The 24,097-nt window shown below is 44.0% G+C and overlaps 1 protein-coding gene across 1 annotated transcript in view; it reads right to left on the bottom strand.

The window, feature by feature from the left end:
* Positions 1-24,097, bottom strand: part of LOC126419134 (regulator of microtubule dynamics protein 3-like) — an 86,137-nt gene that overhangs the window by 34,408 nt on the left and 27,632 nt on the right. The window contains exons 3-4 of the mRNA XM_050086240.1: positions 23,474-23,585; positions 9,132-9,346 (exon numbers count right to left, since the gene is read on the bottom strand). Coding sequence (XP_049942197.1) covers positions 9,132-9,346; positions 23,474-23,585 — 327 coding nt within the window. The remainder of the gene's footprint in view (positions 1-9,131; positions 9,347-23,473; positions 23,586-24,097) is intronic.

Here is a 24,097-nt window from a genome sequence, read left to right as displayed (position 1 = left end):
ACCAAAGAATTGCGAGGGTAGTACTGGCCAATAGCTTGTAGGCTGTTCAAGGAGCCAGTACACAGAAGAAACTACTCTCCACGGCATGAACGGATGTGCTCATGAGCACTAGATATAGCCACCAGCTCGGCAGTGAAAACACAGCTGCCACTGAGCAAGGAATGCTGTTCAATATGTCCTTCATGGACATAGGTGAAGCCGACGTGAGCATCAGCCATTAAGCCATCAATGTAAACCACTTCGTGGCCTCAGTACATGTCAACAATTGAGAGGAAGTGGCAGTGCAGAGCCACGGGGTTAACTGAGTCCTTAGGGCCATGTGAAAGGTACAGGCGAAGCTGCGGCCTAGGTGTACACCATGGACATGTACATGAATGGCCCACGAGTACAGGTGGTAAAGGCAGACTCCAGTTTGGAAAGAAGGGACCGGACAAGAACTGCAACTGGAAGCCCTGACCTAGGCCACCGATGTGGGAGATGCACCGCCATCAGTGGAAAAAGAAGACGGTGATTCAGATGAGCAGGAGAACTAAGAACATGTGCAACGGAACTGGCCAGCAGTTGTGCACGCCTAACCTGCAATGGAGGGACTCCGGCCTCCACAACTAAGCTGGTCACCGGACTCGTCCTAAAAGCTCCTGTTGCTAGGCAAATGCCACAGTGGTGCACTGGGTCGAGTAAATGCAACGCCCAGGGTGCCGCCGAACCATAAACCAGACTCCCATAGTCAAGGCAGGATTGAACAAGGGCTCTGCACCCCGGTTGGTGTTGCCCTGGCAGCGGAGGGCATTGAGGTGCTGCCAGCACTTCTGCTTGAGCTGACAAAGGTGAGGAAGCCAAGTCAATCGGGCGTCGAAAACCAGTCCTAAGAATCAATATGTCTCCACTACAGGGAGTGGATTGTCATTAAGGTAAAGTTCTTGTTCTTGATGAATGGTACGACGCCAACAAAAGTGCATAACACATGATGTTGTGGCCGAAAACCGGAAACTGTGGGCTAGGGCCCACAACTGCGCCTTGTGGATGGCTCCCCGTACGTGCTGCTCAGCAACACCAGTACTGGTGGAGCAGTACGAAATGCGGAAGTCGTCTGCATACACAGAAGGAGAGACGGATAGTCCTATAGCTGCTGCTAGACCATGAAAGATCACTAAAAATAGAGAGACACTAAATACAGAGTCCTGCAGGATCCCATTCTCCTGGATATGGGGGGAACAACTTGGACACAGAAAGTACAAAGTGACAGGAAATTCTGGATAAAAATCTAGAGTGAGCCTTAGAGACCCCACTCGTATAATATGACACGGATATGATGTTGCCAGGTTGTGCTATAGGCTTTTCGTAAATCTAAAAGAACAGCAACAAGGTGTTGGCATGTGGAAAAGGCTGTTCGGGTGGCGGACTCGAGGTAGAGCGCCCTGGTGGAGTCAGTAGGCCACATGACTCCAGGTCCCACCCCAACTGTCTACACAACATACGTTCCAGCAGCTTACATACAACGTTGGTGAGGCTGATGGACCGATAGCTATCCACATCAAGTGAGTTTTTACTGGGTCTGAGCACCGGAATGATGGTGCTCTCCCGCCACTGCGATGGAAAGACACCATCGCACCAGATCTGGTTGAAGATGATGAGGAGATGTCGTTTGTAGTCAGATGAGAGATGTTTAATCATCTGACTGTGGATCCAATCTGGCTCAGTAGCAGTGTCGGGGCACTGTGCAAGGGCACTGAGCAGCTTCCACTCTGTAAATGGGGCATTATAGGATTCACTGTGGCGTGTAGTGAACAAGAGGATTTCCCTTCGGCCGTCATTTGAGAGTGAGAAAGGCTGGGCATAATTCTCTGATGCAGAGGCTCTGGTACCCGAAAACACATTTGATCCCTGCTCAGACTTGGAAAGGTGACATATGGCACCTAATGTTCGAGACATTATCTCTCCCACCACTCTTGCATCTGTCGTCTGATAAGTTGGCGAAAGCGGGTATGGAGTGGTTTAAAGGCTATGAGGTGCTCCACGGAAGGGGGCCGATTATGCCAATCTAGAGCTTGCTGACACACTGTAATTACTTCAGCGACTTCTAGCAACCACCAAGGGACTGGCTTTCGCCGGGGGTACCCTAAAGAGCGAGGGATCGTGTTTTCTGCCACAGAAATGATTGTTGTAGTCACCTGCTCAGCCATCACATCGATCTTACCATGTGGGGGAGATTCCATGGTGACAGCAGAGATGAAAGTGGTCACCATCACACAGGTCACCACGTGCTCTCCAGTGGATAGAGTGGAGAAGTCCTGGTCTGCAAATTGATAAATCAATGGCTGAGTAACTACTATGAGCCACAATGAAATGTGTGGCAGCCCAAGTATTTAAGAGGCAGAGGTTGAACTGAGCCGGTGAAGTTCTGACATCTCTGCCTTGACCAATAAGCACGGTACCACCCCACAAGGGGTTATGGGCATTAAAATCTCCCAGAAGTAGGAAAGGGTTAGGGAGCCGATCAATCAGTGCAGCTAATACATTCAACTCACACACACAACTGCAGTCTCAGCAGCAGTAGCCACACTGCGAGCAGCAGCACCAGTGCAGGATAGGAGTGGTGACTGGTTGACTGGGTGGGTGTAAGGAGGAGTCTGGGGTGGGGAGGGTAGGGATAGTAGGGTAGGTGTGGCGGATAGTGAAGTGCTGCAGGTTAGACAGAGGGCAGGGGAGATGTGGGGAGAGTAGCGGAAAAGGAGAGAAGTAAAAAGTCTGTGCGATGGTGGAATGAGGGCTGTGTAGTGCTGGAATGGGAACAGGGAAGGGGCTGGATGGGTGAAGACAATGACAACAAAGGTTGACGCCAGGAAGATTATGGGAACACAGGTTATATTGCAGGGAAAGTTCCCACCTGTGCAATTCACAGAAGGTGGTGTTGATGGGGATGATCCATATGGCACAGCTTGTGAAACAGTCACTGAAACGAAGTATCTGATGTTTGGCAGCATGCTCGGCAACAGGGTGGTCCACCTGTTTCTGGGTCACAGTTTGTCAGTGACCGCTCATGTGGACAGACAGCTTATGGGTTGTCATGGCCACATAGAATGCAGCACAGTGGATGCAGCTTAGCTAACTGCATCGTTATACTCAATGTCCATTCTTCTTTCTCGTGTTTCTCTTCTCGCCTTACAGACCACACTGTACGCTCTACTTACCAGGCACACTGTATCAACCATCTTGGCCATGAACAACAGACAGCTACAAGACCACGTTGATTGTTGATGCTGCATTTTATGTCCCGTATTACTACTGCCGATTTCATTAATCCTATACCTTCAAATTGATCACTCTCCCTATGTCACTCTCCCATATTTTTGCATGTTATTTCCAGCACCTTTCCAGTGCCATAAAATCTTGTGTCTCATCCTATGAACCCCCCACCCCCTTTCTTTCTCCATTCTATCCCAGTTTGCACCCACTAATTCCACTTCATCCAGTCACTTATCCACTCTCAGACCTGCAACCTTTGATATCATGGTAAATTCACGCCAATTTTAGTGAGTTTTCGCCTTTCGCTATTGTTGACTCTCTCAGGTTGCATCCTGTTTCCCCCTTTTACATCCATTTCATCCTTTTCCTAAATTTTCACTCACCCAAAGACCAAAGTAGACTCTGTGCAACTCAGTTCACTCCTCCATCCAACCATGATCCACCTCCACTGCCCCCCTTATCACCCCGTCTTCTTTCCAGAATTTTTAACCTCCAACCTTGGCTCACCAGCATTTCCCAAATCCCTCAACATGCAAACTAATCATACACCTGCAGAAAGAACCGCACTTCACCATCTAAAAACTGATACTGACCGTTTAATCCTACTTGTGAATAAAGGCTCCGCCACTGTTGTTTTGAACCACAAGGGCTCTACCCAGCTGTCAGATACTTCCACCTAAAAACCTTACCACAGTGACCCCATTTCAGGAATCCAGCAGGATCTCCAGCCACTTCTCAAATCCTTAGGCCCATCCCAGAACCTCTCCCCGGAGTCCATCTCTCTGCCCACCCCTACCACTCCCCTTCTACATGTTTCCTAAAGTCCACGAACCCAACCACCCAGGACACCCCCTTGTGGCCAGTTACTGTGTTCCCCACTGAGAGAGAGACCAACCTCTTCAACCTATTACCTGGAACCTACCCTCCTGTATAACAGATACAAAATATTTCCTCCATCGATTCTCCACAATTCCTGTCCCTTTACCACACGGTGCCCTGCTCGTCACTATTGATGCCACCTCCCTATTCACTAACATACCTAATGCCCATGGCCCTATTGCTATTGAACACTACCTTTCCCAATGCCCGATGGATTCCAAACCGACAATCTCCTTCCCAGTTGCCATGACCAACTATATCCTCACCCACAATTACTTCTCCTTTGAAGGCATTCCCTACAAACAAATCTGGGGTACGGCTATGGGTACCCGCATGGCACTATCCTACGCCAACCTATTCCTGGGCCATCTAGTGGAATACTTCCCAAATACCCAAAATCCTAAACCCCTCACCTGGTTCAGATTCACTGATTACATCTTTGCGATCTGGATGAAGGGTGAGGTCACACTACCCACATTCCTACCGAACCTCAACAACTTCCCCCCCCATTTGCTTCACCCAACAAGCCAACCTCCTAGATGTTGACCTCCACCTCAAAGATGGCTACATCAGTACCTCTGCCCATATCAAACTTAGTAACACCAGCAATACCTCCAATTCGACACCTGCCACCCATTTCCTACCAAGAAGTCCCTTCTATACAGCATAGCAACCAATTATCGTCGCATATGCAGAGACGAGTGGTCCCTCTCGAAATATACCAAGAGTCTCACTGAAGCCTCCACAGACTGTAATTATCCTCCCAACCATGTAAAAAAACAAATCTCCTGTGCCTTATCTTCCCTGTGTCCCACCACCTCCCAAAGTCCGACCATGTGGCCACAGAGGAGCATTCCCCTCATAACTCAGTACCACCCAGGACTGGAGAAACTGAATTACATTCTTTGGCAAGGTTTTGATCACCTCTTGTCCACCATCCTTCCCACCCCTCCCATAGTGGTGGTATTCTGCCATCCACTGAATCTATACTCCAGGTGGGGAAAAAAATTCCCAGATATCCCGGTTAAAAAACACGCTTTCTCCCAGGTGAAAAAACACTTTCTGTGCTAAGTGACAGTAGATCTTGCACAGATTTTCCCTCAGAGCTGTAAAACTTATCAATCCTTTGTTGAATGGTTTAAGTTTTATCACTGGCGTAGAACTTCCCGGCACTTTAGAGGAGGGGGGGAGGGGGGAGGGGGGGGGGGGGAGGTTTGGAAGTACCTGGGATGGAGGGGGAAAAAGGGGGGGGGGAGGCATTTTGGAAACACCTTTGATGTGCAGCAACATATACACTGTATAATTTCATATTACTGCACCAAACATAGCACATTAGTTTCCAGAGCACTGAAATGAAGATTGCAATGCCCTTTAGTAAGTCAATCATATCTCAATCCACACGATCTCACCAGCTGATATTCAGAGCATAGGACATATGTTGTAGTCAGTCAACAGCAAGAACACACAAAGAGGAAAATTTACATATGTAGCAGAAAATTTACATAATGTAGCTACAAGAAAAGTTAAGCTTTCACATATAATGTTGCTCTCAAAGATTAATAAGCTAGAAGAGAAGCTAAAGTTTCACATGTAATACTGATCTTTTTTTGCATGTGTTATACTTTAAGATACATCACACATACGTGCCAGTAAATTTAAAATGATGACACAAATGTCTGGTCTTCTGGGCTCGAAATTTTTCTAAGTGGCTGGTCATCAAAGTGTTCAGTTTTAAACGGGAGTCAAACACTCTTGTGATTTAAGAAATTCATCCCACTTTCTCTCACATAACGTAATTCTGCTAGTGTAATAGGAAATTTACTTCGAAAGTAACACTTTTCAAACTACTATTCACAATACTACACCCCAAGACTGTTAGAAATAGGTTCATTTTAGAAATTGCCACAGAGCGTCCAAAACAGGCATTATTGTGCATGCGCAGCTGCAGTGATGTAGGAAGCCCACATGTTCGTACGTATAAAGCATTAAAAGATCTTACATCAGAGGATACCCCAAGAGCATTGTAATTTCGCAAACCATACTAAAACACATAATTTGGCTTGAAGTGCACATTGGTTTGGCCAGATTCACAATGAAGTAGGTCCCACCTGATATAAAGCTTTCAGTGTGGTTTTTGGGATGTAAATTTTCTTGGAGTACCAGTACTGTAATATATCATGTTCGATTCTTTATTATAGCATAATCCCATACACAGTAGAAGATGAAAAGGTGCACTTGAAATTCCGCAAACAATTGTAACTAGCCAATACTGTGGAATGACACACTTAGTTTCAAATAAACTGATTGCCTCAGTGGAAAAGATTAATAAAGGCAAATTTCTTTAGCAAACTGTCAAAAATAGCTTCATTGATCGGCAAGGTGATTAATTATTGATTGCTAAAAACTTGGAAATAAAATCAAATCAGAAAACTGAAACTAATAATATATTTTTGCCTTCCATAATTATGTGAATGTATTTTAATTCACTTGATAGCTTCCTGCCACAGAAATCCATTTTGTTTTCATTTGATGTGGCAGCTGTAAATGAAACGAGAAACAGCAAAAATCACTTAACGCAAACACAGGTCACGTTGAGACTACCCCGTTCCCGCTAAAACTTGGACAACTCTGCGCATGCGGGAATCTGGCCATCTGGTTTCTGTACAAATTGCAAATAGCCTTTCGCTCCCTGTATTTTACCCCTGCCACCTTTGGTATTTGAAAGAGAGTATTCCAGTCAACATTGTCAAAAGCTTTCTCCAAGTCTCCAAATGCTATAAATGTAGGTTTACTTTTCCTTAATCTTTCTTCTAAAATAAGTCCTAAGGTCAGAATTGCCTCACGTGTTCCAACATTTCTACGAAATCCAAACTGATCTTCCCCGAGGTCAGCTTCTACCATTTTTTCCATTCGTTTGTAAAGAATTCGCGTTAGTATTTTGCAGATGTGACTTATTAAACTGATAGTTCGGTAATTTTCAGATCTGTCAACACCTGCTTTCTTTGGGATTGGAATTATTATATTCTTCTTGAAGTCTGAGGGTATTTTGCCTGTCTCATACATCTTGCTTAGCAGATGGTAGAGTTTTGTCAGGACTGGGTCCCCCAAGGTTGTCAGTAGTTCTAATGGAATGTGATCTACAAGCTAAGCTGCAACCACTGTGCTGCATTCTGTGTGGGCATGACAACCAACAAGCTGCCTGTCCCCATGAATGGCCACCGAGAAACTGTGTCCAAGAAACAAGTGGGCCATCCTGCTGCTGAGCATGCTGCCAAACATGACATCCTTCATTTCAATGACTGCTTTGCTATATGCATTCTTCCCACCAACACCAGCTTTTCTGAACTGGGCAGGTGGGAGCTTTCCCTGCCATATATCCTACACTCCCAGAATGCTCCTGGCATCAACTTTCGTTAGTTATTGCCTTCACCCATCCAGCCCCTTCCCTGTTCCCATTCCAGCACTATACAGCCCTCATTCCACCATAGTACCCAGTCTTTTTACTTCTCTCCTTTTCCACTACCCCCTCCGCCCCCCCCCCCACCTCTTCCCTCCCCTCCTTCTAACCTGCAGCACTTCACTGTCCACGACCCCTATCCTATCATCCCTCCCCTTCCCCAACCCAGCCTCCTCCTTACCCCCCCACAGTCACCACTCCCATCATGCACTGGTGCTGCTGCTGCTGCTTCTTCTTGAGAAGTGGCTACAGTTACCTTAGACTGCAGTTGTGTGTGCGAGTTGCATTTGTATTTGCATTTGTGTGTGTGAGATCTAATTTTGATGAAGATTTTACAAGCTGAAAGCTTTAGTTTTTGTTGTGCCTTTCTGTGACTCAGCATCTCTGCTATTGGCAACTTTCCTTTCATAATATTGTTACAGATTAGTTTATTGCCCGACCTGATGGCTTACCAGAACAGGATCTCTGTATCCTAGCTATCACATTCCAAAAAAGGCACAAGTATGTGTGCCATAGCCTATGATAAGCTACAGTCCCCACACCCTCCACTCAACAGTTTCCTTGCCCCGTCCGATCACCTCCTACCAGCTCACACCCTCATGGTGTGCTGCTCTCTGCCAACACACCTACCAGTCTTTTCCCCTCTCTGCTCCTCTCCTTTTCTCCTGACACTGCACCTGGCATCTTTGTCCTGCCACCTTCTACTCCCTGTACACACTACCACACAGTGCTCTTCTCTCCCCACACCTTCCCCCTTTCATGCTCCACTCCAAATTGTCGCTTTTGTTCAGTGCAACAGTTGCAGTCTGCCCAGAGCAGCTGAAGATAGCGGTCATGTATGCGCAAAGTGTGTCTGATTGTGTGAATGTGTGCGTTTTCTCCTTTCTTTTCCGATTGGCTGAAAACTCAGCATGTAACAGTCTTTTCGTTATGCCTTTCTGCAATTCAACAAGTCATCTTTACGCTGAGTAGCAATCTATCCTTTTTAGAACTATCACTAACAAAGTGTGCAACCGTAAGTCCTCTGCAAGGTAGCAGAGTTGGAGGAAGTAATTCTGGCATTGGGTAGTGTAATTAACAATTCAATCAAAACTGGTTGACGTTAAGGGACAAAAATACCACTAAGAACCAAAATTAATGATATATGAGAGCAGACAGCTAAAGTGCCTTGAAATGGAATCTTCCAGATCGGCAATTATCTGTGTAGAGCACAATTTTTCCAAATAAAATACTCCATTTAGTTTACCTGTGTTTCTATATTAAAAAAATTGATGTAAAAGAAACTTTGCCAAACAAAGACAAGAAGATTGCAAATGCAAAATATGCCAACTCTTCTTGATTCTGTGTGTTAACTCCAACTGAGTTAATGATCCAACTGCTAACTACCAACTCCCCCCCCCAAGGAATTTTACACTGAATTTAATGTAGTTTAAGATCATTAACATTATTTCTGGTACTAATAACTTGTTTTCCCCCTTAAGAATTCCGAAACAAAAAGAATCAGAAATGTAACTTCATTGAGAGTTCACACACTTTTCCTGGAACATACCTCAAAGTTGAATCTCCCTAAGAGATGATGCAATGAACCATCATTTGGCTTCAGTTTTAGTGCTTCATCAACGTGTTTCTTGAAAAGAATACCATCGGAGATCTTTTCCTTGAGGCCCGACAACTGTCCCCGGGTACCGACATTGATGGCGTACCATTTGTGTGCCTCGTAACTAGATGGGTTGAGCTTCACTGCCCGTTCTGCATGCTCACAACCTGTAGAAAGTTAAGGTTCTGCATACAAATGTAAAACTAATCCCAGTGTTTAAAGAAGGTAACTACGGCTGTTGCTATACGGACAAAATATTATAAACAAACCTGGCAGTATGGAGCTATGAAAAAAGAGGTGCTGGGTGAAGTAGAGAAGGGAAAGGTACACTACTGGCTATTAAAATTGCTACACCAAGAAGAAATGCAGATGATAAACGGGTATTCATTGGACAAATATACTATACTAGAACTGACATGTGATTACATTTTCACACAATTTGGGTGCATAGATCCTGAGAAATCAGCACCCACAACAACCACCTCTGGCCGTAATAACGGCCTTGATACGCCTGGGCATTGAGTCAAACAGAGCTTGGATGGCTTGTACAGGTACAGCTGCCCATGCAGCTTCAACACGATACCACAGTTCATCAAGAGTAGTGACTGGCGTATTGTGACGAGCGAGTTGCTCGGCCACCATTCACCACATGTTTTCAATGGGTAGAGATCTGGAGAATGTGCTGGCCAGGACAGCAGTCGAACATTTTCTGTATCAAGGAAGGCCCTACAGGACCTGCAACATGCGTTCGTGCATTATCCTGCTGAAATGTAGGGTTTTGCAGGGATCGAATGAAGGGTAGAGCCACAGGTCGTAACACATCTGAAATGTAACGTCCACTGTTCGAAGTGCCATCAATGCAAACAAGAGATGACCGAGACTTGTAACCAATGGCACCCCATACCATTACGCTGGGTGATACGCCAGTATGGCGATGACGAATACACGCTTCCAATGTGCGTTCACTGCGATGTCGCCAAACACGGATGCGACCATAATGATGCTGTAAACAGAACCTGGATTCATCCGGAAAAATGACGTTTTGCCATTGTGCACCCCGGTTCGTCGTTGAGTACACCATCGCAGGCGCTCCTGTCTGTGATGCAGCGTCAAGGGTAACCGCAGCCATGGTCTCCGAGCTGATAGTTCATGCTGCTGCAAACGTCGTCGAACTGTTCATGTGGATGGTTATTGTCTTGCAAACGTCCCCATCTCTTGACTCAGGGATCAAGAAGTGGCTGCACGATCTGTTACAGCCATGCGGATAAGATGCCTGTCATCTCGACTGCTAGTGATACGAGGCCGTTGGGATCCAGCATGGTGTTCCATATTAACCTCCTGAACCTACCAATTTCATATTCTGCTAACAGTCTTTGGATCTCGACCAACGCGAGCAGCAATGTGGCGATACGATAAACCGCAATCGCGATAGGCTACAATCCTACCTTTATGAAAGTCGGAAACGTGATGGTACGCATTTCTCCTCATTACACGAGGCATCACAACAACATTTCACCAGGCTATGCCGATCAACTGCTGTTTGTGTATGAGAAATCGGTTGGAAACTTTCCTCATGTCAGCACATTGTAGGTATCACCACCGGTGCCAACCTTGTGTGAATGCTCTGAAAAGCTAATCATTTGCATATCACAGCATCTTCTTCCTGTCGGTTAAATTTCGCGTCTGTAGCACATCATCTTCGTGGTGTAGCAATTTTAATGGCCAGTAGTGTAGAAGAAAGAAGGAAAAGGAAGGGACACAAAGGATGAATAAAAACTGAAACAGATGCATACTTCTTTTTCTCTCTACTTTCAGGATATTTTAACAGTGTACTTTTTAACAAGTAGCATTGCACAGCTAAGGTTATTTTAACAATTCCATGGGCATAGTACACTGACTTTTTTTAATCGAATTATGCACCATGTAATATAGATTTAAACACTGACAATAATCAGGACAGCATGGTAAAATAGGGGTACGAAATAAGTCAGGTGGTCATAAACACACAGTACGCTACTACTTCAGAAGGTAATCCCTACACAGTGACACCATGAATTGTTCTAGATTTTCAGTAAGTGGAAGTCAAGGCTGCCAATTAATGTGCAGTCCTAAAGCATCGACTGTACGCCAACCAGCGCAGTGCCTTGAAACAGCATCAGGAAGTTACTGACCCTCTACGGATCATTTTGGAGTGCTACCACTGGCCATCACAACTTCTCTCCTTCCTTGTTTGTGTCGATGCAACTGATACTGATAGCAGGGTGTCACAGGATGGATTTCTCCAGTTTTGGAGGCATCATTGGGTTTAACTAATGAGGTCACACTGAGGTGTGGGAAATGCATATTTCATAGGTTTGTTGCGGCTACACAATTCATCACACAGTTCTTGTAACTCCCACATAATTTATATTAATGTGCTGAATGATTCTGAATGAACTGTGTCTAAAGTTGTGCCTTGTGATGGCCACCATTGCAGTAATGCAACTGGAAATCGCAGATAGTCTACAAAAGCATGTCAACGTAAAAAGTCATGGAAGTGCTGGGTTCTTATAGATTACCATTATTTCTGAAGCTGCAAGATACATTATGCAATGCTGGTGCCCTCTGATAAGAGAAATTTAAATGAGAATATGCAGCATTAATCAATTGTTATTTCACAGAAATGTAGTAGCATGAAGGGATAACATTTTTTCTTGTGTTTCTTGCAGACCAAATGTTGTGAATAAATTATTGGAGTTCAGGACTGAGTATTATGCAAACAATTATTCTTTTTAAATGCTCAAATATGTTTTAAAACAAATACTAACTAAGAGATAGAGGGGCTGGTCAGTACTTACCTCAGCTCAGTACAGCCGATAGATACACAAAAAACAGAACCGAAAATTTACGTTCCTAGCTTTCGGAACAAATGTTCCTTCATCAGGGAGGAGAGAGGGGAAAGAAAGGGAAGAAGGGAAAGTAGATTCAGTTACTCACAACCCAGGTTATGAAGCAACAGGGAAAGGAAAATAGGGAGGGTAGCAAGGATGGAGGCATGGTTGTCAGAGGGAAGCCAAAGATATTCTACTGGAAGTACTGTGCCAGCTTCAAACCAAAGAGGATGCATACAGAAGTAAAGAGGTATATAGTATAAAGATGAACACAACTATGTAGGATGAAAAGATGCGTGAATGGCTAAAGAGGAAAGGGAAAGAGGAGAAGACTGAAGAGTAAATGGGAGTGAGGTTGTTTAACGTAGGTTCAGTCTAGGGGGATGGTGGGATGAAAGGATGTGTTGGAGTGCAAGTTCCCATCTCTGCAGTTCAGAGGGACTGGTGTTGGGTGGGAGAAGCCAAATGGCACATACGGTGTAGCAGGTTCCTAGGTCCCTAGAATTATGCTGGAGGGCATGCTCCACTACTGGGTATTGGGCATCTCCTAGGCGGACAGTTCGTCTGTGTCTGTTCATGCGCTCAGCCAGTTTAGTTGTCGTCATACCGATGTAAAAGGCTGTGCAGTGCAGGCATGTCAGTTGATAAATGACATGTGTAGTTTCCCATGTGGCCCTGCCTTGAATTGTGTATGTTTTACCAGTAGCGGGGCTGGAGTAGGTGGTTGTGGGGGGATGCATGGGGCAGGTTTTGCAGCGGGGTCGGTTACAGGGGTAGGAACCGCTGGGTAGAGAAGGTAGTCTGGGAATATTGTAGGGTTTAACAAGGATGTTACGGAGTTTAGGGGGGGGACGAAAGGCAACTCTGGGTGGTGTGGGGAGAATTTTGTCAAGGGATGATCTCATTTCAGGGGTTGACCTGAGAAAGTCATATCCCTGGTGGAATAATTTGTTGATGTTTTCGAGGCCAGGATAATATTGGGTGACAAGGGGGATGCTTCTGTGTGGTCTGGGGGTAGGAACATTGTTGTTGGACGGGAAGGCATGTATTGCTCGGGAGATCTGTTTGTGGACAAGGTCTGCAGGATAGTTGCGGGAGAGGAAAGCACTGGTCAGGTTATTGGTGTAATTGTTGAGGGATTCGTCACTGGAGCAGATACGTTTGCCACGAATACCTAGGCTGTAGGGAAGGGAGCGTTTGATGTGGAATGGATGGCAGCTATCAAAGTGAAGGTACTGTTGTTTGTTTGTGGGTTTGATATGGACAGAGGTGTAGATGTGAGCTTCAACAAGATGAAGGTCAACATCCAGGAAGGTGGCTTGGGTTTTGGAGAAGGACCAGGTGAAATTCAGATTCGAAACGGAGTTGAGGTTACTGAGGAAATTAAGGAGTGTTTCTTCACCATGAGTCCAGACCACAAAGATGTCATCTATAAACGTATACCAGGACAGGGGAAGCAGCTGTTGGGTCTTCAGGAAAGCCTCCTCCATGCGGCCCATGAAGAGGTTGGCATAGGACGGAGCCATCCTGGTTCCCGTGGCTGTTCCCCTGATTTGTTTGTTGGTCTGGCCTTCAAAAGTGAAGTAATTATGGGTGAGGATGAAGTTGGTAAGTGTGATAAGGAACAAGGTTTTTGGAAGACCTTCGGGTGGGCGTTGGGAGAGGTAGTGCTCAAGGGCAGAGAGACCATGGGTATGTGGGATGTTTGTGTAAAGGGATGTAGCATCTATGGTGACAAGAAAGGTTTCAAGTGGGAGAGGAGTGGGAATGGATTTGAGGCGTTCTAGGAAGTGGTTTGTGTCTTTGATGTACGATGGGAGTCTGCGGGTGATAGGTTGGAGGTGCTGGTCTACCAGAGCTGAGATACGTTTGGTTGGGGCTTTGAAGCCTGCTACAATGGGACGGCCAGGATGGTTCTCTTTGTGGATTTTGGGTAATAGGTAGAAGGTAGGAGTAACATGGCTCAGGTGGAGTGAATAAGTCTATGAAAGCCGTTGTGAGGCCTTGTGAGGGACCTTGGATTTTTAGGATTTTCTGCAGCTCAGTCTGGATGGAGGGAATGGGATCCTGGGTAACAGCTTTGTAGGTTGAGGTGTCGGAGAGTTGATGCAGTCCTTCTGCCACATACTCCACACGGTCAAGTACGACAGTTGTGGAGCCTTTATCCGCCGGGAGGATGACAATAGAGTGGTCTATTTTCAGCTCCTTAATGGCACGGGATTCAGCTGAGGTGATTTTGGGGGTTGTCGGGATGTTCTTCAAGAAGGACTGAGAGGCAACACTGGATGTGAGGAATTCCTGAAATGTCTGCAAGGAATGGTTTTGGGGAAAGGGAGGAGGATCCCTTTGAGAAGGTGGTCGGAACTGTTCTAGACTGGGTTCAACACTGGGTCTAGTATTTGGGGGCTGTGTTTGGGTAGTGAAGTGATATTTCCAGTTGAGGTTCCTGGTGAATGAGAGATCTTTAACCAGGGCAGTGTGGTTGAATTTAGGCGTGGGGCTAAAGGTTAAGCCTTTTGATAGAACAGATGTATCTGGAGGAGAGAGGGATCTGGATGAGAGGTTTAGGACTGAATTGGGACTGGTGATATGTGGCATTTGACTGTGGTTATAGTTGAGATTTGGTCTGTGTGGGGTATGTGCTGGGATGGGGAGATTGAGTAGGGTGGCTAGGTTAGGTTTGTTGGCTATGAAGGGGGTTGCCTTTCGTCGCCCCCCTAACCTCCGTAACATTCTTGTTAAACCCTACAATATTCCCAGACTACCTTCTCTACCCAGCGGTTCCTACCCCTGTAACCGACCCCGCTGCAAAACCTGCCCCCATGCACCCCCCCCCCCACAACCACCTACTCCAGCCCCACTACTGGTAAAACATACACAATTCAAGGCAGGGCCCCATTGGAGGGGTAAGAGGGTCTTGAATACTGTGGGGGCATGAAGCAACCACGAGGGGGCGGGACTGACACAGGGTTATGTACTGCAACTGGGATGTCAGGGGATCCAATGAGATAGTTCTGTGGCACATTGCCTAGGGTGATCTGGCGTCTCAGGGGATCTCCACCTTGGGTGCAGAAGCAGTACATGCAGAGTCTAGTGGCATGCAGGCCACCACTGTTTCGTTAATCTTCAGGGTGTACACACGGACAAGAAAAAAATTCCCGGATCTCCTGGTTAAAAACACACTTTTTCCCCGTACAGAAACATGTACGCTGCTTTTTTCGTATTATGAGAGTATGAATTTGAACTCCACCCCACACTGCACATTAATTTCTAAAACATTGCAATGTGCTTTTGTACACCAATCGTAGCTCATGTCACATAATCTCGCCAGCCAATGACAGCAGATATTCAAAGCATAGGAAACGTGATGTAGTCAGCCAATTAACACACAAGTAGGAAAAGTTACTGGTTTACATTGATGTACATAGAGTAGCTACAAGAAAAGCTAGGCTTTCATGAATAATATTGCTCTTGAAGATTAATAAGCTGCAAGAAAAGCTAAGCTTTTGCATACATCACACAAATGTGCCAGTAAAATTTTAAACAATGACATTAATGTCTGGTCTTATACCAAGCGGTTGGTACTCAAAGCATTAATTTTAAATGAGAGTCAAATTCTCTGTTATTTAAGAAATTCATTGCACATTCTCATATGCAACATAATTCATCTTCTGCAAAAGGAAATTTCCTTTGAAAACAAAGCTTTTCAAAGAGCCATTCACAATATTTTCCCTTGACCTTTTTGACAGGGGTTCGTTTCAGCAGGTGCCAGAGAGCACCAGAAAACAGGTGTTACTGTGCGTGGGCGGCTCCAATGATGCAGGAAGCCCGTATGTTTGTACACATATAGCATTAAAGAGTTCTTACATGATGTCATAAAAGAAATAGGACATCAGAGGATACTCCAAGATCACAGGAATTTCATAAACTATACTAAAATGCATAACTCGGCTTAAAGGACACTTTCCCTAAGTCCTGATTTACAATGAAGTAGGCCCTAACCTGACATTAAGTTTTTTAGTGTGCTTTTCGGAATGCAAATTTCCTTGGAATACCAGTATTGTATTGTCTCATGTTAGGTTCTTTATTATGGCATAATTCCATACGTGCCAAAAGATGAAAATGTGCACTTGACATTCAGTGAACAGTTAAAACTAGCTAATAGTGTGGAATGAAACATTTTGTTTCTTATAAATTGACTGCATCTACGGAAAAGATTAATAAAAGTCACTTTTATTTAGCAAACCGACAAAAATAACTTTTTTGTTGTGCAAGGTGATTAATGCTTGACTGCCAAAAACGTGGAAATAAAATAAAATCAGAAAACTGAAAGTAACAACATATTTTAGCCTTCCATAATTATGTGCCTGTATTTTAATTCACTTGATAACTACCGGCCACAGGCATCTGTTTTGTTTTCATTTGATGTGTGTTGATGTGTGAACTGTAAATGAGGTTAAGCAGCAAAATCACTAAACATAAACACGGGTCACTATCCCTCTCCCCACTACAACCCAGACTGCTCCGCACATACGTGAATCTGGCAGCTTAGGCAGGCCAGAAAAAGTTATCTGGGTAGCATGACTGCTTCTTGCTGTTGCCGCAGTCACACTTCAAGTAGCCAGAAGTGGAAGGTACTGCCCATACACAACTCAACTGCGCCACGTGCAGGAGCCTGCTGGCATTGCTCAAACCAAACTGAATAAAACAGTTATGATGTCACACTTACCAGAAGTATTTGCTGTTATGAAGTATTCTATTGTCTTCATCCTAAAGCCTTTGACACATTTTGCTTTAGGCAGGCGCTTGTGTGTGCACTGTGTTTTGTTGCTGTAAATGGCGCATTTCCTTTCTAACTTTCTAAGTTTTATTTTGATTTTATTCCATTTTTTACATTTTATTGCTGCAGTACTATTCTGCAGTAGTGTGATACAGTAAAATTCTTTGTTAGTCTATTAGTTATTACCAGTCAAAATGACAAAAATTTAAATCAAGACAAACAATGAAAAATTCTTGGAATTCTAAGAAAATTCCCAAGTTTTTCCCGGATTTCACGGTTGTCCTGGAGCGTACACACCCTGATCTTAGAGTACTTCTTCTTGTCCTCCCTCTCCTTAAAAGAGGCGGACAGAGAATGTTTCCCCGAATTGGTTTCAGGGAGAAAGGAAGAACGAGAAGTCTAAAAGCCAGCAGCCTGTGGTTACTTCAGCCAGAAGCTAGCGTCTGGTTGTGGGCCAGCAGGAAATGTGGAAGGAGCTAGAGAAGCCAGAGGAAGATGGCGTGCCTCTGGCTGGGGGATCAGGGACTGTTGTCTCTGGCAAGTGGGGAGCCAATGCTCCTGAATTGGGTGAAGTGGAAGCACCAGAAAGGCCCGTCATGGGAATGTCACCCAATTTTTCACAAGAGAGCAGTGCCTGTGGCTGGGCAGGAGATGATGTTTTAATAATGAGGGAACCAATCTTCATCTTAGACACGGCTGCAACTTCTACATATTTGTCTTCAATGTTTAACACAAAAAATAGAGGCTTTGTTGGTGAAAAGGTGTCCTTGTTGGTCCTGGTACATATCAGGTATTGGAGGGGGAGGATTTTGTTCTGCATCATTTAGTCCTGCATTCCTCCCACTGCATGGCAAGAGATGGGAATTCATTGCAAATGTACTTTGCTGCATCGTATAAGGTCTTTCCATTTGAAGAGACTCCTAAGGCTGTGAGACCACCAGCGGGGGAAAGTTTAAGTAGCATCATGTGCAAACTATTCGCCATGGTGTTACCCACTCTGAATGACACTCTCCCCATGGTACCACCCAGCCACAGCAACAGCTAAATGGCCAATAATCTGTTGCTGGGAATACCTGTGCCCCAGTCATCATGGGCACATACTCCATGACATACACGGGGAGTGTGCAGCGCAGGCACTTACAGTGTGATCCCTGCATGCTCCAGGGGGGATACCATTGTGCAGGTACTTTACAACGCCCCCACAATGAACTGGCTACCATGCTGGGTTTTGGGTGTACTATGACAACAGGAAGGAAGGGTGCCAGGGTGGATGGGCACAGAGGCAGAACATACACCACAGTGTGTAACCTTACCTGCACAACATGCACTTTTGTAAAATTATGGGGACCATATAATCGTTAATGGAAGGTGAAGATAGTACCAGGAATGAAATTACAAATCAAGACTAAAATTGTGAACCAAGTCCTGGCAGGGTCTGCACCAAACGGAGTGTCTGATGGAAAGTCAGAGGAGGTAAGTGATAGTTGAAATGTAGGTTTGCAGCACAGAAAGAGGAAGCAATGCTGCAAAGGCTGGGGACCTGCAGTAGCTAAGCACATATTCATCAAAGAGTGGTGAGCCCCCTAGGAGAGTGTGCCAGAAGTAGCCACAACAGGGCAACAAACATTACCACACCTGCCAGCTTTGGGTAAGGGCCATCACTCAAACTCACGCATGACAAAAATCTAAACGATTTTCAACATACCCTGCCTTGACGAAAATAATACTACTTCTGAGCTACAAAATACAATAATTCATGCTTTAAACAGGATACCTCGATAAAATCATGTCTACATAAATCATAGGCCAATGATTTGTAGACGAACATAACAATCCAGAAGAAATCCATGTTAAACAACAGCAGATGTGGTGAATATTGGTTTGGAGCATATATAACAAAACTTTCATGATACGAGGGTCAGTCAAAAAGTAATGCCTCCTATTTTTTTTTTCTACGTTTAATTGTCAGGAAATTTAAATGCAATTACATAGGTTGAAAACCACAACATTGAGGATCATTTTGTCATTTTTCAATGTAATCTCCGCCCATCTCTACAGTTTTGGTCCATCTTTGAACAAGGGCATGTATCCCAGCACGGTAAAAATCACAGCTCTGCTTCCTAAGCCATTGACGCACGGATGTTTTGACGGCCTCCTCATCTTCAAAATGAATCCCACGATGAGCTTCTTTTAGTGGCCCGAACAGATGGAAGTCTGATGGTGCCAGGTCAGGGCTGTATGGGGGATGAGGCAAAACTTCCCATCCAATTTTGACAATCTCGTCAGAGGTGTGACGACTGGTGTGTGGTCTTGCATTGTCATGCAATAGAAGAACATCTGCCATTGATTTTGTTGGGCGAACTCGCTGAAGACGTGCTTTAAGTCTGTTGAGGGTTGTGACGTATTGAACAGAATTTATTGTGCATCCCTGTTCCAAAAAATCAACCAGAATCACACCCTCTGTATCCCAGAAAACTGTTGCCATAACTTTCCCTGCCGATCGCACAGTTTTGAATTTTTTCTTCCTCGGCGAGCTTGTGTGACGCCACTCCATTGACTGCCTCTTTGATTCGGGTTAAAAAAAAATGCACCCAAGTTTCGTCCCCGGTCACAATTTTTTTCAGAGACTCATCTCCCTCCAAACGGAAGCGCTGCAAGTGTTGGGAGGCTATTGTTTTCCTTGCCTCTTTATTCTGATCGGTTAACATTCTTGGAACCCACCGTGCACAAACTTTTGAGTACCCCAATTGTTTAATAATCGTGATCACACTGCCTTTACTAAGAGAAATAATGCGACACACTTCATCTGCAGTCACCCGACGGTCACCACGAATGATGTCATCAACTTGCTGAATGTTGTGTGGAGTCACTGCACTCACCGGCCTGCCGCTCCGCTTTTTGTCAGTCAACGGTGTTTGCCCTTCAGCTTCCTTACAACGACGAACCCATCGTCTAACAGTGCTGACATCCACTGTCACAACACCATACAACTTCTTCAGTTTTTGATGAATGCGTATGGGCGTTTCACCTTCTGCATTCAAGAATTCAATCACACAACGCTGTCTCAAACGAACATCGATGTCGGCCATCTTACAAACTTCTGCTGTACTGCCACCTGTTGACACAGAAAGTTACTACTGCAGTGGATTGCAGAAGAAGGTTTGAGGAATGGCGCCAAATTCAAATTTTTCACTTAACTTAATTTCTTTAAGTAGAAAAATAATGGGAGGCATTACTTTTTGACCGACCCTCGTAAATTAAGCAGATATGCGATGATTGAAAAAGGCTTTACACAATGAAACTTGTTTAATGTAACACAGGCAAGAAATAATTTACACACTGCAGATCACATGCTAGTTCGACTTAGTCATAGTTGTGGCCTTTTTAGCTTCCTGCAAAAAGTCTTGAGAAAAAGTTTCATCGTAACAGGGACCAGAACCCTTAGTCTTCCAGATAGAAATAGCCTCCAGATATTCATTGTACAGGGATGATCTGAACTCTGTTCTATTTTTCTTCACAAGGCTGAAAGCATGTTCACATTCTGCACTGCTACAGAGTATGGCGAGAATAGGGAGAGAGCATTACTCTAGAAATTCGGTTATACTTGAGAAGTCCATTGGCTCCACAAATTCTTAATATCTGTGGCCAACTAGAATCACTTGCAGCATCTTGATTTGCAGCCAAAGTGTCATCTACCTGAAGAGCTGTGAACTGTGTCTGAAGCTCATTCGCCACCTCGTCTGTAGTTAGACATATGGAAGAAAACTACCCATTTTCAATTTTGTCTAACCTTGCAACTTGAGCGTGCTTTAACATATCATCTTGAGTGGAAACTTGTGGATGGTGTAGCCACAGGCAGTACAAAGTTGACGAAAAGAAATGGGGTTTAGCTCTATCCCGGAGATAATTTGCTACGTTTGAAGTCTGAATGGCGATAACTAACTCATCATCACTTCTTTGATTTTGAATCAAGTTGTACTCAACTTCAAGCAATGAGGAGCTTTTGACAATTTTGGGCTTAACAAACTTGATGAACAACTGCTTTAGCAAATCCGTTGGAAGTTCTAATAAAAAGTGAACTTGTGAGGAAGAAGTCTGAAGGGCAATACTGAATTTATCAAACACATGAATAGTCACCTGAGGTCAGGAACAAACATTTTTTTCTTCATATGTTGTAGCAGAAGTCTTACTTTTTAGGATGGCTTTGTCACAGAAGAATACGCTTTTCTTTTAGGGGCATACATAGTAGCAGAATCAAGAATTCTCTTCTTCTGACACTCTTTGGATCAACTTCGCTCAACACTAGTTATTCTTAAAGACGTCAAGCTTGTGGAAATGTTTTGGGAACATAATACTACTTCCTCCATGAAGAAAAAAAAGAAGCAGATGCCACAGGTCCAGTAGTTTACCCAAACATATGTCCAAAGATAACCACCTGGTACATACATGCTTCAGAATTTTCTTTGCCTCTTTATTGTGAAAGTTCTGGAATTTCTGAAGGCATTCTTTTCTTTCAACACTCTTCTCTAAGAAATAAAACATTTCAACAAGAACCTCATCCACTTTAAGTGGTAATCTCCTAGCACCTTTTTCAGCGGCTAGATTAATCAGGTGAGAAATGCAACCTATGATAGCAGTTACCTGATTGAACTTCATTCAGAACTGCTGAAACCCCATTTCTATGTCCTATCATAACAGGACCATTCTTGAAGCCGAAAGCCACACAGTTTTCAATTGGTATGTTATGAGAATTCAGCTGTGATAACATCAGGTTACCTATGTTTTGCCCTGTTGAGTCCCTGTGTAACACTGGTATGGATGGCACAGTGCTCACTACTTTTTCCCGTGCAATATCATAAAATGTGACAACAACAGGATACAACTTGTCATCCATATCTTTGCATCCATCCACTGCCAAAGAAAATGGTCTACTCTGAACGCACTTAACAACTTCAGACGACACATTTTTTGCCATTTATTTACAATGCATGTCACTTCCGTGCAACCACAGCTATATTTCTTGGCAACTTCTGATGTGGGAAACATCACCTTAAATAAAGTACCAGCATGAGCAGCCGCATTTAAAGGCACACTGTGTCCCACCAAAAAGGAAGTAAACAGACACTCGATCCTAATTACATCAGTGTCAATGTTTCCAGGCTTGGCAAAAAAGTTGTTGATTTTCTTGTTATCTTCCATCAATTTAACATGACTTCCATGTTTAATGCATTTCACATGATTACTTACATCGTTTCTTCCACCATTTGCAATATTAATTTCACACCCACATACCATGCAAAAGGCAATTTTTTTCTCCCTTTCTTGATTTTAATATGCACAGAAAATCATCAAACTATGATTCTTTAAATGTCTGGAAGTACTGTTTCTTGTTGGATTTATTCACGAATCCTACAATAGTAATATAGCATATGAAAATGTTAAAGAACAAATGTATTGATATGTACTGAAACATCCTGGCTCACTGAACATAACATAAAATTATAACATAAACACTAAAGGCAGTCAAACACTTCATTGAAACATGTAAAAGCACACAAAGTCTTAAACAATTAAATTAACATGATGTTAACCTAATGAACAAAGAATATGCACACAGTAAAAAACACACACATGTGGAATGAATGTAATTGATCCACTCATGGGCAAACAATATGAGTTAAATCACAACAAGCAAACAGAGCGGAACACAGAATTTGCGGAGTAGACCCTGGCTACATGGAAGATTCACATGGAAGAACTGTTATCCCGGCATTAAATTCAATTCCACTGATGACACAAATATCACAGGTTAAAGTACCAGTCATATCAACAAATGGGTTATCGACTATTGTAGACTTGTCTTTGACCCACGCAGACAATCGATTGTATGGAAATAGGATGATTATTGAATGTTAATGTTTAAAATTTTTGTCTGTGAAGTCATAAAATGACACTGTCTATCCACAAAATGCTGCAATTTCCACAAATTTTATGGATCAGCTGTAAAAAAACCATAAAAGTTGGCTAGTTTGCATTACAAGACTTTAATGTTCCTCTTTTCTGACCCGATAGCTGAATGGTCAGCGTGACGAACTGCCGACCTAAGGGGCCCGGGTTAGATTCCTGGCTGGGTTGGGGATTTTCTCCGCTCAGGGACTGGGCGTTGTGTTGTCTTCATCATCATTTCATCCCCATCTGGCATGCAGGTCGCCCAATGTGGCGTCGAATGTAATAAGACCTGCACCAAGATGGCCGGATCTGCCCCATAAGGGGCCTCCTGGCCAATGACGCCAAATGCTCATTTCCATTTTCAATGTTCATGTTTCTTCACATAACTCCACAACTTATTGTTTCATAAGCAGATTCTTAGGGATGATAGTAAGAAAATGACTCTGAACATCCTTTTTATGCCAAGGCACACACACACACACACACACACACACACACACACACACACACACACACACACAGAGAGAGAGAGAGAGAGAGAGAGAGAGAGAGAGAGAGAGAGAGAGAGAGAGAGAGAGAGAGAGAGAGAGAGAGGGGGGGGGGGGTCTGATGTAAGGAAAAACCAGCGATATGAAGCCTTGCAAATGACTAATGACTAACCAATACAAAAAAAAGTGATGTTTACTGTTGCTGACCCTTCTGTATAATGGATTTCTTCCTTTCAGGAGTTACTGCATCCTCCATAGTTGCTGTCAGGGCGTGCGATGCCTGCGCGAGCCGCCACAGTACCTCGGGTTCCTCGGAGTACTGGAACGGACAACTTCACATCAGGTTCAAGAAATACAAATGGAGTACACAAATCACTGATGCTATCATTATACAAGTCACTGCAAACCTATCAGATCAAGAAAATCCCTTGTGCACATGTAAGCTTCTTGTGCAGGTGTGTGTTTGAGGGAAACAAATCTGCAACTGTATTGTGCAACACTTTGGTCATTGCTGCAGGTAGTCATCAGAACATGTTATAAACTACTGAGCTATGTCACTCTGGCTATAATACACTAGTATTTCTTGCTGCTCAGTTATCACCTCACAAGGCCATTACATAATTCTTCTTTGGTTACATGAAGAGTCTGACATCCCTTATTGTGTTGAGTGACACTGTTACATAAAGCAAAATCTGGAACTACAACTAGATGGAACTCCAACTAGATGTCATGTGGAAGTGAAGGTAGCACAGAGCAGCACATGCCTTTAGTGACAGTGTTAAATATAATGCACAGTGGGGTTCTGTCAGGTTATCTATCTGCACGTTAGTT

Source organism: Schistocerca serialis, chromosome 9 (genome assembly GCF_023864345.2).
Source record: "Schistocerca serialis cubense isolate TAMUIC-IGC-003099 chromosome 9, iqSchSeri2.2, whole genome shotgun sequence".
NCBI classification, from domain to species: Eukaryota; Metazoa; Arthropoda; class Insecta; order Orthoptera; family Acrididae; genus Schistocerca; species Schistocerca serialis.
Note: the sequence above shows the minus strand (reverse complement) of the source record. Positions and strands in the feature narration are given on the sequence as shown.